The sequence below is a fragment of the Rana temporaria genome, chromosome 3, assembly GCF_905171775.1.
Source record: "Rana temporaria chromosome 3, aRanTem1.1, whole genome shotgun sequence".
NCBI classification, from domain to species: domain Eukaryota; kingdom Metazoa; phylum Chordata; class Amphibia; order Anura; family Ranidae; genus Rana; species Rana temporaria.
In genome coordinates this window covers 252,008,597-252,026,595 of record NC_053491.1, presented here as the reverse complement: position 1 = coordinate 252,026,595, position 17,999 = coordinate 252,008,597, and the positions used below count along the sequence as shown (strand labels likewise).

At 40.7% G+C, this 17,999-nt stretch overlaps 1 protein-coding gene and 1 long non-coding RNA gene across 3 annotated transcripts in view; both read right to left on the bottom strand.

Annotated features, from left to right (window-relative positions):
• Positions 1-1,113: 1,113 nt before the first annotated feature.
• DPYSL3 (dihydropyrimidinase like 3) overlaps positions 1,114-17,999 on the bottom strand; it is a 205,541-nt gene continuing 188,655 nt past the window's right edge. For both annotated transcript variants that reach the window (XM_040344562.1, XM_040344563.1), the window contains exons 10-14: positions 16,472-16,613; positions 15,020-15,190; positions 12,575-12,754; positions 7,914-8,076; positions 1,114-4,495 (exon numbers count right to left, since the gene is read on the bottom strand). In XM_040344562.1, coding sequence (XP_040200496.1) covers positions 4,407-4,495; positions 7,914-8,076; positions 12,575-12,754; positions 15,020-15,190; positions 16,472-16,613 — 745 coding nt within the window. In that variant the 3' untranslated portion in view covers positions 1,114-4,406. The remainder of the gene's footprint in view (positions 4,496-7,913; positions 8,077-12,574; positions 12,755-15,019; positions 15,191-16,471; positions 16,614-17,999) is intronic.
• LOC120932292 lies at positions 4,601-6,780 on the bottom strand. Its single transcript, XR_005747953.1, has 2 exons — positions 4,860-6,780; positions 4,601-4,632 (listed from the first exon to the last, which is right to left on the bottom strand). It is a non-coding gene; the product is annotated as an uncharacterized LOC120932292 (long non-coding RNA).

Sequence of the window (17,999 nt, the reverse complement as noted above, 5' to 3'; positions counted from 1 at the left end):
ATCTTCTCCGCCGCTTCCGGGTATGGGCTGCGGGACTGGGCGTTCCTATTTTGATTGACAGTCTTCCGAGAGGCTTCCGACGGTCGCATCCATCGCGTCACGATTTTCCGAAAGAAGCCGAACGTCGGTGCGCAGGCGCAGTATAGAGCCACACCGACGTTCGGCTTCTTTCGGCTACTAGTGACACGATGGATGCGACCGTCGGAAGCCTCTCGGAAGACTGTCAATCAAGAAGGAATGCCCGCTTCCGAAGACCCATACCCGGAAGCGACGGAGAAGATGCATCTCGTAAACGGTAAGTACAGCTCATATTTTAAAACGATTCCCCTAGACAAAACGAGCATCCATCTAAGGGGAAAAAGTGTTATGTACGGGTAAACGGTAAGTACAGCTCATATTTTAAAACAACTAGCCGATTCCCCTAGACAAAACGAGCATCCATCTAAGGGGAAAAATTGTTTTATGGGTGAACTCCCGCTTTAATTTTTGACAATAAAACCGAGAAACTGATTGGTTACTATGCACAGATGCACCAGTTTTGGTAAATCTCCCCTTTATATCTATGTCTATAAGCACCTCCTGTGCTGCTAACACAACAACTGGCAGACTGAGCTGACTGAAGTGGGAAACCTTATTACTGGTTTGGATTCTCCCAGCTAATCGCTGGTACATATACCTACATATACATATTAGTGATGCATACAATGTTTATGTACTGTAATCCCATACTGTACCTACCCACATTTCTAAATGTAATGTACCCTAGTCACTGGGGTTGATTTATCAAAGGATGTTCACTTTGCAAAGGAATTTCACCTTAGCTTTGTAAATGGGGTAAAGCTCTACTGACTTCCTTCATCCAATCATGTGCGAGCAAAAATTGTTTTTTAAAATGTTGCTTCTGTGTGGGTATTCTAGTAAAATTTCACCACTTTCAGGAGGTGATGGAAAAAAAGTAAAATTCCCTTGCAAAGCTAACAGCCTATTTACCTTTAGTAATTCAACCCATTGTCTTTCTGCACCCCCCACCCATACAAGCCTAGCACCTGATCAACCAATAGTCATATAGGTGGAGCAGTTAATGCATATGCAAAAAAGCAATGGAAGAAGATACTGGATAGTGCTACTACTTTATTTTGTGCAGCCCATAGGTTCACATTACAATTAACCTTTACAGTACCCATCATATACAACCAGGGCCCACAAAGACATCCACAGTTCAACAAGGACCCTCAAATGCAGCGACAAACTCCCTCTATTTACTTCTTTGCAGAAGGGCAATGATAAGCACTAGCAGAGAGCAGGGAAAGCATTATACTTCACTTGGCAAGTGAACAAGGAGGAGATCAAGAGACTAGGAAGTATATGCTGACCCTAGATGACGTCTAAACAAACATGGCACCAGCCTTGTGAAAGGAATAGAAAATCAAGACCTTGTCACGAAGGATTCTGTGATCTATTAGATAGCTAAATCTTACAATACCTATCATGGGTGCAAGTGTAAAATAGATCTGACGCGAGAATCACATAGGACTCTAAGCTATATTTATTTCATAATGTCTCACCTTTTTGTTCTTCTATAACTAGGTGTTCATTGTTACAGCTGTCATTCCCCATCCCCTCTTGCTATCTCTAATACAATACCTCTACATTAGCCTTTCTCAGCATTTTCAACACAGAGGAACCCTAGAAATAACTTTCCGCTCTCAGAGAATCCCTACTAGAAATGACTATATCTACAACTCATGATACATTAGTGTGATGGTCAGTGAGAAGAACGCTCCTTACACTTGTGGTCACTGGGAAGAAATACTCCCTTACAGATAACTAAAAGATCAATGGTGTCAGTGGGACATATCTGACAGACAGAAATTGTTAATTGCTCAAGGAACCCCTGGCAAACTCTGGAGGAACCCTGGTTGAGAAACCCTGTTCTACACCTACATATTACCTTGAACTGAGGTCATTTGACAACCTAAAAGGTTGCCGTTTTGCAAGAATTTGCCCATAATGGCATCAGGTAAAAGACTTTGGCTGGAGAAACAACTTTGCAATCTTGTCTGAAGACTTTCCTTTTGACATAAATGAAAATGCATATTGACGTGTGTTGTGACAAGTGTTGACGTGTAATGTAAAGTGCATTAAAACACGTGTAGACACATTTTGGTATCAATGGTAGGCGAACAGACATTTATTTTAAACCCCTGATTTCCTAGTCCCAGGTAACCTGAAATCTAGTCAAATGGAACCACCTATGTTTCAAATGACTCAGGTAACTGCTAACTTGTTTCTTTGTAGCAAATTAAAAAATATGCCATGTGATCATCATGTGACCACAATCCATAAATCCCCCAGTCACTAATTGTTATGGTCTGACTTAAACCCTCCTTCTTTGGTTGGGGTTTCTGCAGTATTAGGACTGGTCAATACAAAAATTAGGGAAGTCTATTGCTAGAGTTACCATAAACCCTTGTCATATGGTCTTGTTTATCATTCCAATCATTCATTGGTTTACTTGCCTTTACTGCCGTTTATGGGTTGTTGTGCTGTACTGTATGACTGTCATTGTTTTCATGTGATTATACTGCATGACATCAGTGGGCTGGAATAAATCGCTGCACGCGCTATTGGACAATTTTGCTTTAACTCTTCATGACCAGGGTTATTACAAACCTTAACACCCAAGCCCGATTTTGCAACTTGGACATGCGTTAATAAAACTACATATCATCGCAACCACTTGTGTCCAGGTGGATTTTACCTTGTTTTTGTTCAGGACAGATTGGGCTTTCATTTAGTGGGAGATGTTAATTTATATTTTCTGATTTTTTTTTTTGTATATCAAAGGAAAGTCCCAAAAGAGTAAAAAAAACTTTTTTTTTTTTAAATTTAGCTGTATATTTTATGCCATTACAATGCACCACCACCAAAAAAAAAAAAACGTGCAAAATTAATTCTCCTAATGATCGTGGCAATAACATATATGTGTGTGTGATTTGTTCTTTGTACCGGTAGTAGGGTCAAGAGACAAACGTTTTTTTTTGTCCTACCTAAACACACTAACAATAAATATAAAACAGTTTTTTCTTACCTAAAACACACTGACACCATCTGTCAATTGCACTGACACACTGCCATTAATTGATATTTACACTGATACCTACACTGTCACTACCACTGACATCTACTGTACACTGCCACTAACACTGACACCTACACTCACTAAGTTAGGTTAAGCATTGAACTAGTTCATCTTTTCTTTTTTTTAACAGGATTTTTTTTGTATAGGGGTCTCCAGTGAGGAGGAATAGATAAAATGGGGGAGACTTACTAAAACTAGAGCACACCGGATCTGGTGCATCTAAACATAGTAACCAATCAACTCCTAACTTTAACTTGTTCAATTAAGTTTTGCTAATAAAACCTAGAAGCTGATTGGTTACTACAGTATGCACAACTGCACTACAATATATGTGTCACAGTTTTAGTGAATCTCCCCTAATGTATATTTCCCTCCTCCCTAGCAGAGAAGTCTGTCGTCTCTTCACTTCATAGAGGATAGACAACACAGGCAGCGGCTGCAGAATGATCGATCACTGTGATAGCCTATCAGAGTCCCGATCGTTAGTAGAGACCTGGGGCTGTCACAGACAGCCCAGTCTCAGTGCTGGGAGTGCATGATTGAGCATGCTCCTAGCACAAAACACAGGGACACATATATGCGGCACCTGGTTTTAAAGCCGATTTTCTGGACAGCACATATATGTTTTGGTGTCATAAAGGGGTTAAATACGATCGCTGTTTGTTATGCTTATTTTTGTTTGAAATAAAAAAAGATCTCGCAATGTGTGGGTGATTTGCTGTTCTTCTGTTACTTAGAGTTTTGGCAAACATCATATTCTACGGGTTGTTTCCATTTCTAAACCTCATCACACAAACAACAGTTTTTGTGGGACCTCCATTTTATTGCAATTCTTGTATAAAAACAGAAAAGCTTGGTGATAAAGGAAGATCCATCATGTTTCACAACTAACTGTATCCACCAGATATTTGTTTTCAATGCCTTATTAAAAAAAAAAAAAGAAACAAAACAAAAAAAACATAATATATAAAATAACCACATGAAAATGGAACCGGATCAGCACCCTCTGGTAACTGCCATCATCTGAACTGCATGCACTGGGTTGAAATTAAGGCTATGCAATTATGAAGAAACAAAACAGCAACACTTTTAAAGCTAGGTAGCAAAAAGCATTTGTAAAATGTAAGGCCTGAAGGTTAACAAATCTTCAGATTGGACTTGGTTTCAATTTTATTTTTATTTTTTATTTTTTTTATTTTTTTGCCTGTCTGAAACACCAATTGTACCATTGTGGTTTCCCCACTCATTTAGGTTTCTTGGCTGTTTAGCTGAGAGATGTTATATTAGAACGTCCACCAGGGGGATTTACGATTCTCCTGCTGCCACGAAGGCCACCATCATCTGACTGGTTTCCTGCAAATAGTAATATAAAATGTTAGAAGAAGAAACAATGAAGAGACAATGTAAGAATATAAAATACCAGACATACACTGAAAAACATAATATGTATGCAATCAACATACAATGTCCTTGTTTGTAAGCTATAAAAACTACAATTTCCTGATTTCACCTATATCTCAAACTATCAATGTAATTGTTTATCGGAATCCATAATTCTTAAAGGGGACCACTGTGTTTATATGTGTGGAGTGCTGCAAACAATGGGGTGAAGGTCCCAAATTAGAATCCTCATTTTACTAAAAGGAATCCTAGAGTCCTGGGTATAGAAGATTTCTTACTGCTTGAAGGGTGACAGAGTGACATTTATACTCCTGACCTAAGATTTGTGCACTCTACCCCAGTTGTGTAGCCAGCTTTAGTTTCGCACTCAAAAGATCAGATGCCAGAGCTTCAGAAGAATCTGCCCATCCACTGTCGTTATTATACAGTACATAGAACTGACACAAAGAGTAGTGCAACAATTGCCCTACTCAATATTAATATCATAATACAACACTATTTCACCAACAAAGGTGTGCAACCTGTGCAGGAGCATCAACAGTGATGTCTAAAGCAGCTGCCACTAGCAGGCAAAGCAACAGTATTGGACCTAGTAAACCTTATGGATGGGAGTGTTGCCCTTTGAGTCGAGTTAAAGGGAGAGTGGGAGACCCAATGCCAAAAAAAAGGAAAGTCTCCCCAAAATCCATACCAGACCCTTATCTGAGCATGCAGACTGGAGGGCCAGAAAAGGGGATGAGCATGCCCCACCCCAAACCATGGGCCAGATTCACAGAAGAGATACGACGGCGTAAATGGGATACGTTACGGCGCCGCGGAGTAACGTAAGTGTCTGTGAATCTGGCCCCATGTTTTTGAGGACAAGGGCCACTGGTCCAGGGTTGTGGAGGTCTACAGGCAGGGATCTTATCGGAACCTATAAGTCCCTTTAACAATAGGGGGCCCCCAGATGCCATACCCTATGTGAATGAGTATGTACCAAAAAAGTATGTACCCTAGAAATAAAAACACCCAAACTTTTGACAAATCCTTTATAAAAAAATTAATTTTCTAAAAGTCTCAGGGTGTACATACATTGTCAATCACACTGTCCAGCGATCCAGGTCCTTGTGAATCATAATGAAGGATATTCACCAACCCACCCACAAGAAAAAAAAAACAACGCCCGCCAAGACACCGCCAATACCATTGCTTCCCTGTCATCAAATTAAATTTCCAGTTCTCCCCGCTGCTTAAGTATACAAAGGGGCGAGGTCACTTGGGTAATGTCATAGACCAAATATGGACATGAACCAGAGATGCCAATCAATGTCAGGGAAGCGACAGAATAAGTCGTGTCTCAGCAGGCATCAGTTTTTTTCTTTCAAGCGGGTCATCGGCATTGGTAGACGACGTGACTGACAATGGATGTACCTTGAGGGAAATTTTTTATATATTTTTTTTAATAAAGAACTGTTGGTGGTTTTATTTCTGGGAGACATTCTTTACATATACCCCTTACTCATTCACATATGGGAAGCAAGTATTTGGGGTCACCCTAATTGTTAAAAGGGGCTATTCCGATAAGCCCCCCACCCGTAAGGCCCCACAACCACCGGGTCCTTGTCCTCATGAACATGGGGACAAGGGGCTTTGCCAGGGAAAGTACCTCCCATTTTGAAGGCATGTGGCTTGGTATGGTTTGTGGTCTAGGATTTAGGGGAGCCTCACACCACCCACACCATACCACTCCTAAATTTGACACTTTCTGCTGTAGTCTGCGGTAAAATATTCTCCAAAAAGCGTTTTTTATTGAATTGATAACTGTTTTTGAAAAATAACATGTGTTGATTTACCACTGATGTTCATGCAGTGTTTCACACTTAGTGAAATGAGCCCACTGTGTTAAGCTCTTTAAGAGGTCATAGGAGAAGATCCCAAAAAACCTCTACTGTCACATATTAATAGCTAGAGTCTCTATTGCCAAAACAAATAAAAGCAGAGATCGGGGGCAAGGCTTGCATGGGAGTGATGTCATTGTGGCCCGGTCATTCAAGCAGCTGGAGAGAGCAAACCCAGAAGGAAAATCAGTCAAAGATGGAAGAGCCTGTGCCCAGTGGAACTGGTGACAGCTTAGCGCTGGAGGGCTTCAATTGACAGGCAAGTCTGCCACAATGTGACAATATGCCGTGCATACTAGCACAATCAGGGGCGGACTGACTATTTGGGCACTCAGGCACTGCTTGAGGGCCCATGCCACTAGGGGGCCCCATCAGGGTTGCCTGCCTCAGTAAAACCAGGGACAGTATGTAAAAATCTCTTGTTTTTTTTTAAAATCCCAAGATTATAGCTGCCCCGCCTCTCCAGTACCTTTTCAGTGTGTGTATGTGTATTGTGTATGTATGTATAATGTGTGTATATTGTATGTGTGTGTGTGTATACTGTGTGGTCCCATAAACTATTGCCTGGGGGCCCCATAATCTTCTATTGCCTGGGGGCCCCATAATCTCCTATTGCCCAAGGGGGGCCCCATGAGTTGTCAGTCTGCCCCTGAGCACAATTATGGCATAAACCACCTGAGGGCCTATTAAAAAAATGTAAAAGTTGCGTTTAATACTACTTTTATAATCCCTAATCCATACTATATTAAATCCATATTTAATTTAAAAGCAAAATTGTGGTGATGCTGCTTGTGGTTGAACAACAACTCCTAGCTTCTCATTTTTTGAGCAGACATCAATGTTGTTCACTTGCAGCACTAATGCACTCCATATGTCTTATGGCTTACAAACTGTGCAGAAAGTCATTGTGCTCTACATGTGATAATAAATGTGAAAAACATATTAATCCCCCATGTGCCAACTCTGTAATATTCTATGCAGCAGTGCTTCAGAATCTTAATTCATTCACACAGTGCACAGAGTTCGTCTTTGATCCAATTTGAATATGATGTCTTTATAAAGCATTTATGCTGCTCATACAATACACACAATACATTTCCTAAAAACATTCAACCTTTCTATCGTAAACGTTAGCAAACAGATGAATGCAATCTACCATCATCCTTGCAATGTGAAGATATAAACAACTGTTGGTAAGTTGCCTTGATCCAAAACTGCTAGAAAATCACCCGCTATATGGTGAACATTAGGCCTTACTTCTGAAACAGCGGACACTAGGCTTCATTTATTAACTTCTACATTTCAAGTAATTTGTATTGATTATTTGTTAATGCAAAGCAAAAATTAAAATGCAATTAGACATCAGGTATTGCTATTCAGTGTAGCATTCCTAACAAAGTCCTTAACAAAGCAATTTGCTTTGTGCTATTAAATACAGCTCCAGGAGTCTTTATATCTAAGATCTAGAATGTAGATGACTGTACACTTACCAGCTAGACTAAATGCAGAGTGGTGCAAATTTCGGACTGGTGCGGTCTGCCTTGTTGGAGAACCTTTAGCAGACCCTGCGGGAACACCAGCCTTGGGAGTTGATGACAAATCAAAGACCGGCCCATCATACATACCCCGAGGAACTGCATGTAGATCTGCAATCTAGTAACAGACAGAATTATATTCCAGTATTAAAATGGTAAACAGTATAACACATTTGTAAAGTCAACAGCCTTCAACTATTGCTGTAAACTGACCTATACACACTAGACAGAAGTTGGCTGTGCACATACAACCTGGCCACCAAATAATCATTACTATAAATAGTTATTATCAGGATAACTCACCTATGGAAAAATAATGTGAACACTGCAGGCATGTGCCTGTTACGGGGGAAAATAGAAATTTGTGGAGAAAATATATCCCAGCCAATCAAATCTTCCCCATCACGCATCATCAGAGGAGCCCTGCAGACCTGAATATTCCCCCATCCAGCCATTAGCTAAACATTTTGCACCATAAATTGCGTGCCTGAAAGTGCTTATCACAGTCAATTATATGCTTTCTCTTATTCTTCTAGCGCAGAAAGGAAAATTAATGCAAGCATTTGAATGGCTACTTTTCATAGATTTTCATCAGTTTATTTTCCCAAAGCCATACAATGTACAGCATCTCAAAAAAGTGAGTACACCCCTCACATTTTTGTAAATATATTGTTATATCTTTTCATGTGACAACACTGAACAAGGAAAATGTCCAAATTGGGCCCAAGTAACCATAATTTTCTATCACTCTCTTACATTGGTCACTGGAAGTTCAACATGGCACCTCATGGCAAAGAACTCTCTGAGTATCTGAAACAAATAATTGTTGCTCTACATAAAGATGGCCTAGGCTATAAGAAGATTGTCAAAACTCTGAGATTGAGCTGCAGCACAGTGGCCAAGACCATACAGCTGTTTAATAGGAACGGTTCCACTCAGAACAGGCCTCATCATGGTCAACCAAAGAAGTTGAGTGCACGTGCTTAGCATCATATCCACAGGTTGTCTTTGGGAAATAGAAGTATGAGTGCTGCAAGCATTGCTGCAGAGGTTGAAAGGGTGGGGGGTCAGCCTGTGAGTGGTCAGACCATATGCCACACACTGCATCAAATTGAACTGCATGGCTGTCGTCCCAGAAGGAAGCCTCTTCTAAAGATGATGCACAAGAAAGCCTGCAAACAGTTTCCTGATAACAAGCAGACTAAGGACATGGATTACTGGAACCATGTCCTGTGGTCAGAGACCAAGATAAACTTATTTGGTTCAGATGGTGTCAAATGTGTGTGACGGCAAGTTGGCAACCAGGTGAGGAGCACAAAGACAAGTGTGTCTTGCCTACAGTCAAGCATGGTGGTGGGAGTGTCATGGTCTGGGGCTGCATGAGTGCTGCCGCCACTGGGGAACTACAGTTCATTGAGGGAACCATGAATGCCAACATGTACTGTGACATACTGAAGCAGAGCACGATCCCCTCCCTTCGCAGACTGGGCAGCAGGGCAGTATTCCAACATGATAACGACCCCAAACAAGTATCTGAGGGTGCATATAGATAATAAGCTGGACTGGAGCAAGAACACTGGAGTGCTCTATAGGAAGGGCCTCTACTTTTTGAGGAGACTGAGACTTTAACATCTGCCAGATGATGCTGAAGATGTTTTTTGAGTCTGTGGTGGCCAGCTCAGGCTTAGGGTGTCCGACACCAACACACTCAACAAACCGATTCTCAAGGCCTGTGATGTGGTTGAATTGGAATTAGAGTATTTTACAAGTGTTGTAGAGGAGAATGTGGTTCAAGTTACGTTCCTACTTGGACAACTCCTCCCATCCACTCCACAATTCGCTAGTCAGTCTGCAATGTACCATCAGTGACAGACTGTTACACCCACAATGTACTACAGAGCGACACAGGAAATAATTTTTGCCTGTGGCGATTAAGATATATAATTATTTTCTGTGAGGGCTGGGGGTGAGAATTGATTATGGTTGTTTATGATCAGGATTTTGTGTTGTTTTTATAGTATGTTGGTATTGTGTTGGTTATTATCTGGGGTGGTATCCAAGAAAGTGGTGTATTATTTGTATTTGGTAGTTTGCCTGTTATTCTAATCTGTGTTATTAATTATATGTTGTATTTTAGTTGTATGGATGTTTTATTTGTAGTGTAGTTTTAATTTTGTTATTTCGTGTTAATGGATGTTATTGGTAATTTTGTTGTGTTTTTGCATCTTGTTCAGTCTATTGTTGTGATCGTGAGTTGTCTTTGTTAAGAGCCGGTTCACACAGGGGCAGCGTCTCGGCAAGGCGATCTGCCCAAGACTTCAGAGGCGACTTGCAAAATGACTTCTGTATTGAAGTCAATGCAAGTCGCCCTGAAGTCATCCCAAAGTAGTACAGGAACCTTTTTCTACGTCGGAGCGACTCAAGTTGCTCCTATTAGAACAGTTTCATAGTACAGAACGGAGCGCGACTTGTCAGGTGGCTAAGTCATCTGACGAGTCGCACCTGTGTGAATTTCCCTTTGGGATTAATAAGTATTCTGTATTCTGTAAACACACCTCTAAGACGACCACTGCCTTAATAAAGAAGCTGCGAGTAAAGGTTAAGGACTGACCAAGCACGTCTCCAGTCCTAAACCCTATTGAGCATCTGTGCGGCATCCTCAAACGGAAGGTGGAGAAGCGCAAGGTCTCTAACATCCACCAGCTCTGTGATGTTGTCATGGAGGAGTGGAAGAGGACTCTAGTGGCAACCTGTGAAGCTCTGGTGAACTCCATGCCCAAGAGGGTTAAGGCAGTGCTGGAAAATAACGGTGGCCACACAAAATATTGACACTTTGGGCCCAATGTGGACATTTTCACTTAGGGGTGTACTTACTTTTGTTGCCAGCGGTTTAGACATTAATGGCTGTGTGTTGAGTTATTTTGAGGGGACAGCAAATTTACACTGTTATACAAGCTGTACACTCACTACTTTACATTGTAGCAAAGTGTCATTTCTTCAGTGTTGTCAATCACAGCTAGTGAGCCAATGATGAGAGAGCGGGGCAGAGCTGAGCTGCAGCTCTATGTGTCTTATGGATGCATAGAGCAGGGCAAGACAGTGGGCATGCACCAAGGCCCGCCATAGCTTGCAGCTTGTTATTGGGGGCACTGGTCAAGGGGGAGGAGCGAGGAGCGGCTCGAGAGCAAGAGGATCGGGGCTGCCCTGTGCAAAACCATTACACAGAGCAAGGAAGTATGACATGGTTGTTATTTAAGAAAAAAACCTTTAGAATCACTTTAAGCAAAAAGCTGATTACAGCTCCTGGAAACATGGTGTTCTCTACAGACTTCTGACATAATGCTTATCTTGCATATAAGGTGTGGCTAAATCAGGTGCCAACATCCCAATATATAATATATTGAGTACAAATGTAAAAACAGGACTTTAACACAGAAGTCCAGGCTATTCCTTACTATGCCTAAACCTTCCCCCCCCCCCCCCCCCCCCTTCTAAATCCTGTTCTAACCACCCCTTGAACGCAAGATGCTTATATTTACCAATTCTGAGGGCGCTCTGATCTGGTCACATGATCAGCTCCCAGTGGCGATTTCAGGGGAGAGATAATTGGTGACATCACCGCCCAGGCATTGCGGCCATTGTCAGTGCTCTCCCCTGAAGCTGGCTGCTGGGGAAATAACATACTGTATTTGCTGGCGTATAAGACTACTTTTTACACTTAAAAAAAATGGCCAAAAAGCAGGGGTTGTCTTATACGCCGGGTCAGCTGCTCGGATGCCTGCTGAATGTGCGGTAATACTGTATGTAGCTTCGTCTACATACAGTATATACCGATTAGCCAATCCTGGTGAGCGATGAATTCAAATGAATATAGAGCCTGATTGGATTGAAGTAACAACCTCTGCCAATCTGAGCAGGCTACATACAGTAGCCTGTTCGGATTGGCTTTGAGAGTCAGAGAGGCGTGGTCTGATGATGTTACAGCCTCTGCCAATACAAACAGGCTTTGTATTCATTAATAGAATACATTGCTCGCCGTGATTGGATCCAGCTCCAGCAAGAAGGAAGAAGAATATGGCTCCAGAAGGAAGAAATATGAAGCATCGGAAGCCTCGGAAGGGGGGTCGTCTTATACGTTGAGTACAGGCAAAAAATCGTAAAAAAATGTAAAATTAGGGGGTCGTCTTATACGTCCGGTCGCCTTATACATCGGCAAATACGGTAACCAGACTGGAGCGCCCTCAGAATTGGTAACTATGAGCATCTTACTTTCACAGGGTAGTTATAAATTGATTTAGAAGAGGGGTGGGGGCAGGTTTAAGCATAGTTAGGTAATGGCTTTTAAGATCCACTTTAAGGGCACCAATATGAAAATACACAGATATATAAAAACGTAACTGACTTTTATTTATGCAAAAATTTGTTTAAAAAACATTGGCTGATTATATCTGATCAGCCATTGTTTTTTCAAAAAATGTATTCTTTGTATAAATAAAAGTCAATACATTTTTAATATATCTTTGTATTTTTGTATTGGTGCCCTTAAAGTCATCTTTACCCATCAGTACTCTATATCTTGGAATATTACTTGTCTTTTTACCTCCATGTTCTCTTACCTTAGTCCTGGCTTTGATTCTCTTGTAGACATAGTCAGAGAAAGGAGTACAAGGAATGAAGCGTCCGGTTCCCTGGGTCGCATGAAGGTTGCCATCTTCAAACATGATTTTGCCTGTGCAGATGACCACAAGTGGTGCTCCTCGGAGCTCCATGCCTTCAAAGATATTATACTCTGCAGCCTAGAAAACATACCATGGTTTGTTACGGAGGCTTATTCTAAAATTTCCACGAATCACACTTTAATGTGCTGCTTCTAGTGCTTATTCTACAGAAAGTTTCGCTGGTGTCTATAAACTCATATAAAATAGACAATCATATATTTACAATCATTTTAAAACATGTAAAATCAAAGAAAATTTGGATCACTAACTTTCTGAAAGTATTTCTGCTATTCTCTACCTTCAGAAACAAATAACCTGCTATTCATAATGAAGTACTACAAAATAAATTAGGGCCTATTCACTGTGCAATGCTAAACACTCCAACATGGTAAAATGTGTGTTTTACCACAAAGAGTGGCTATAAATGGGCCTTTTGCCCTGGTTCACACTGGGCTGCGGGAGTGAAGCCATGCAAGTTCAGCTGAACTCGCACGGCTTCACTCCCGCTGGCAGTCCCGATTTCGGCCGCGATTTAAGAGACATCTGTGCAGGTGTGCGGCCCGAAATCGCAAAAAGTAGTACAGGAACTACTTTTTGAAATCGGTGCAGCGCCGCAGATGCGGCGTCGCACCGATTAGGACGGTGTCATTGCCGACATTTGCCGGCAAATGCCGCCGATTTGAGATGCGATTTCACATGTGAAATCGCATCTCAAATCGAAGCAAATCGTACCCAGTGTGAACCTGGGCTTAAGAATTGCATATCATACCATGAGCCACTTTCATACACTTTTTTCAGATGAAGTCAATAGTTTAATAGTTTAATCTTAACTACTTAAGCTCCAGAAAGGTTTTACCACCTTCATGACCAGGCCATTTGCTATGCATCACTGCGCTACTTTAACTGCAAAAGCTGTACACAAATGAAATAATGAAATTTATACAATTTTTTCCCCACAAATAGAGCTTTCTGTTGGTGGTATTTGATCACCACTGTTTTTTTTTATATATATATATTTTATTATATAAAACGAAAAAAAGACCGACAATTTTGAAAAAATAAAAATATAACAATACTGTATTTTTATCTTTCTGCTATAAAACATATCCTATATATATAAAAAAAAAAAAAAATCCAATCTCTTAATAAATTTTGGGCAAAATGTATTTTGCTACTTACTCCTTGGTAAAAAAAAAAAAAAATCCCAATAAGTGTATATTGATTGGTTTGTGTGAAAAGTTTAGCGACTACAAATTATGGGATATATACTGGAATTTTTATTTAAAAAATTTTTTTATACTAGTAATGGCGGCAATCAGAGACTTAAAACGGGTCTGCAATAGTACAGCAGGCAATCCGAAACCTAATGCTGGGGGGAACTAACTGCCACTTACATCACCAGTGACATTATTACAGTGATCAGTGCTCATAATATGTGCTGTTACTGTATTAATGATGCTGGGTAGGAAAGAGGTTAACATGTGTTTATGTGTATACTGTGTGCTGCTTTTACTGGGGATCTAGATGTTTTCATTCCCTGCTCAGCAGGGAATGAACAAACAATGAGATCCCCTGTCACTGAACACAGCCATGTGTTGTTTACATTCATAGAGCTGTGTTCGGTGAAGCTCAGAGCCGATCACCATTTCAATCACTGCCCAGGAGCCGATGATCGGCCTGTGCTATGACTAATCACAGCACAGTCAGGTGGGCACACGCGCCCCCTACCCTGGAAATGCAGAATCACCTATATATACGTAATTCTGCACACAGTGGCTGCCCTGTAGCAGTAAATTTACAGGAGGCGGTCGGCCACATGACTACAAACAATTCGAAGAAAAGCCAAGAAACTTTGGAAAAAGAACATGCTTTGAAAGGTCAGTCCGAGACACACTTATATTTCAGTTTTTATCAGATGTTGAGTTTAACCATTAGATGGTTTCATATAGCTCCTGAGTTCCTGGGATTGCACACCTGCTGTATCCAATATATGAGCTACAATAGTTCTAGTGATTTTCATTTTTCTTCTTTATTTTATATATTATGTATATTATTTTTTTAAAAATAAATGCCTTTTGTTTTATTACTCCCTGTGTATTATGTCATAGAACAATACTGTCCAATAATGAGGTGTTGGCATATTCACTTTCATTATCTGGCCCTGACATTCTTGGCGTTTCACCCTCTCTGCTGGAAAGATCCAAAGGATGTTGTCATCCAATTAGATCACCTTGGAAGCCAACTCTATAACGATGCTCTAATTCATCCTGTGTTCTGTAGCTACAGGTCATACATACTTCCTATCAAATATCCTATCTTCTGCGCATTTCAAGTTTGACTTACAGATTGATGACTTTTGGCAGAAACGATTTTTACTGCATCGGGATCCCAGATAACCAGGTCACTATCTGATCCTACAGCTATTCTCCCTTTCCTGGGGTAGAGGTTGAAGATCTTGGCAGCATTGGTACTGGTGACAGCAACAAATTGGTTTTCGTCCATTTTGCCTGAAGCCTAAAGGAAAAAAAAATGTAATTATTTTCTAATTCAATTGTGTAGCAACTTCTATTTACATCACTGGTGGTGCCATTAAATGATTCAGTATAACTCTCGTTAAGGTCCCAGGTAAAACAAAAAATGCTAAGGTGCATATACATACGGACTAAGATCCTTAGAAGAAGCTTTCAGACTTGTAAAGTTTTTTCTATACCTATCCCTGTTGAGATTTTCTCTCACCTCCTGTGCCTGAGAAAGGAGAATGGGAATTTCCCCCACATCAGCACAGACAGGAATAAGCTTTCTGTATCTCTTTAGGGGGGATTTACTTTAATTTCCTGTTCCCCTGACCACTTGATCTCTTCTAGAGAAAGTAAACCCCTTAAAGCGGAGTTCCACCCAAAAGTGGAACTTCTGCTTTAAGCAATCCTCGCCCCCTTACATGCCACATTTTTTTGGGGGGGGGGCTTCGGTAGGAGTGGGACTTCCTGTCCCACTTCCTACTTCCACCTAGGGACCGCCTCTGCCCCTAGGCGACCCCTCCCTCCAGGCAATCTCCAGGGACACATGACAGATCCCAGGTCCCAGGAGAGCCTGTCCATTCCGGGAACGCAGAGTGACTCGCGCATGCCGAAAGCGGTCAGGGCCGGGTGCCCAGAATGTGAATGGAGGCGCCAAGGAGCGGAGAGTAGGGACGCCCCGTGTGGCTACATCGCTGGACCGTGGAACAGGTAAGTGTCTGTTTATTAAAAGTCAGCAGCTATACTTTTTGTAGCTGCTGAATTTTAATAAAGGTTAAAAGGCTGGAACTCCGATTTAAGGGGATATTCACATTGGCTTACTAGTAATTCCCAGAATAGTAAGAAATACCTAGTTACATATTCATGTTGAAAAAAGACACAAGCTCATGCAGTTCAACACACAGAAAAAAAAAAAACATACAGAAATCGAAACCTCCATATACTCAATTGTATATGCAAGAGAAAAAAAAAACAGTAAAGAATGATCCAATTTGATCCATTTTAGATGCAATGGGGTTGATTTACTAAAACTGGAGTGTGCAAAAAATCTGGTGCAGCTCTTCATAGAAGCTAATTGGCTTCCAAGTTTTTTTTTTGACAATGCTTAATTGAACAAGCTGAAGTTAGAGGCTGATTGGCTACCATGCACAGCAGCACCAGATTTTGAATTATTCCGTTTTAGTAAATCAACAATTGAAAAAAATCCTAAAAATTGGAAAATTTGGAATATGGATTGTACCATATTGGTCAGGTGCAGAAGCACATTATGGATCCTTACCACTGCCTTGTCCCAGATGATGGACATTCTTTCTTCAATACCATTTGTTCCCTCAGGAATTAGGGTGAAATTATCCTTTCCAACTGCCTTCTGAGCAGTGCTGAAAACAGTGTGAGCACTGCCAGTTACCTGCAAGTCACCGCTGTAAAAAAAAGAAAAAGAAAAGTTAGGCATCCTAATTTTTTTTACATTTAAAAATATCAGATTTAACATTTTTAATAAAATACGATATGGTGAATATTTGCTTTAAATAACAATTATTATCATTAAATGTTCATAATATTTCTTATTATCGTCAGTCGCATCCACCATACCCTACGGTCAACTTGGGGTGAAGTACTATGTGGTTTTGGTCTCCTGCACATGGGCAGATACCTCATGTACCCATATTGTTTCGCTTGGTCAATTTGAACCTCAACTGTTAGGCACAACGAGGTTAGGTGCTAGAAAAAATTGCTATCTATATCCACATTATAGTTAAAGCGTTTAATACCCCAACACTTCATATTCCTGATATGTGCCTGCTGTACCATGTATTTGTATGAGACAGTATCCTGTTCTATTTGTATTTCTTCCTTTATGTAAAATCCCTAGTGTTCCTGCCAGGCTGTCCCTGGAATGTCCAGTATAGTATGGAAAGCACCTAATGTGGAAACCAGTTCCTGATGGTCACCTCCAGACTATCCCTACAATTTTTAGTCTAGTGTGATCTTGATATGGCACTCCAAAGCTAGGCCGAGGAAAAGCCAATCTGTATAGCCCCAAATAGAAACCAACTCAAGCAGCAATGTGGCAAACAATCGAAATTGAAGGAAAAAAATTGAAGACTCAAAAGAAAAAAGCTAGCAAAAATGGTTAGACTTTTTCCAGCAGAGCACAAGAAAAAATGTGCATTCTCCTAGGACACTAGCAAAAGATTTAGGCATGCTAAAAAGAGGAATGGATATCCTGGGCTGGCCTAAAGATTTTTTGTTTACCAGTGTCCATTCCTCCTGTAGATGGCAGTATAACCTGACAGTAGATAACATGTATCCTTCAATGGATGAAAAAGCAAACCACAGGCATGAAACAAATATTATATGTAACCACTTGGTGGCAGCAGAGCACTGATTAACCATCACACTAGCCTACTTGTGACTTTGTACCTACTTTGGCCAAATGCTGCAGATGTACAGGCTTCCTCCAGAAATGATAAACACGCATCAGATTTCTGCTAGCAAACAATACCTCATACCCTGCTCTCAGAGGAACTGCACGACTGTCTGTTTTCTCACTGCAGACATTAATTTATAATGATGTAATTCACATTCCACCAGTAAACTCAGTAAATTGATTTAATCCAGGAGCCACAAGCTTCAAATTTAAAGCCGTTTTACATTTTTAACAATGTTTTCTACTTTAAATGCATAAAGATTCGATTTGGAGCTTTTATGAAACAAGGACTGATAGACGTATTTACATCATAATCATTAGAAGTATTTACATCATTAATGTCCAAATTAGTAAATCAGATATGAAAAAAATAAAT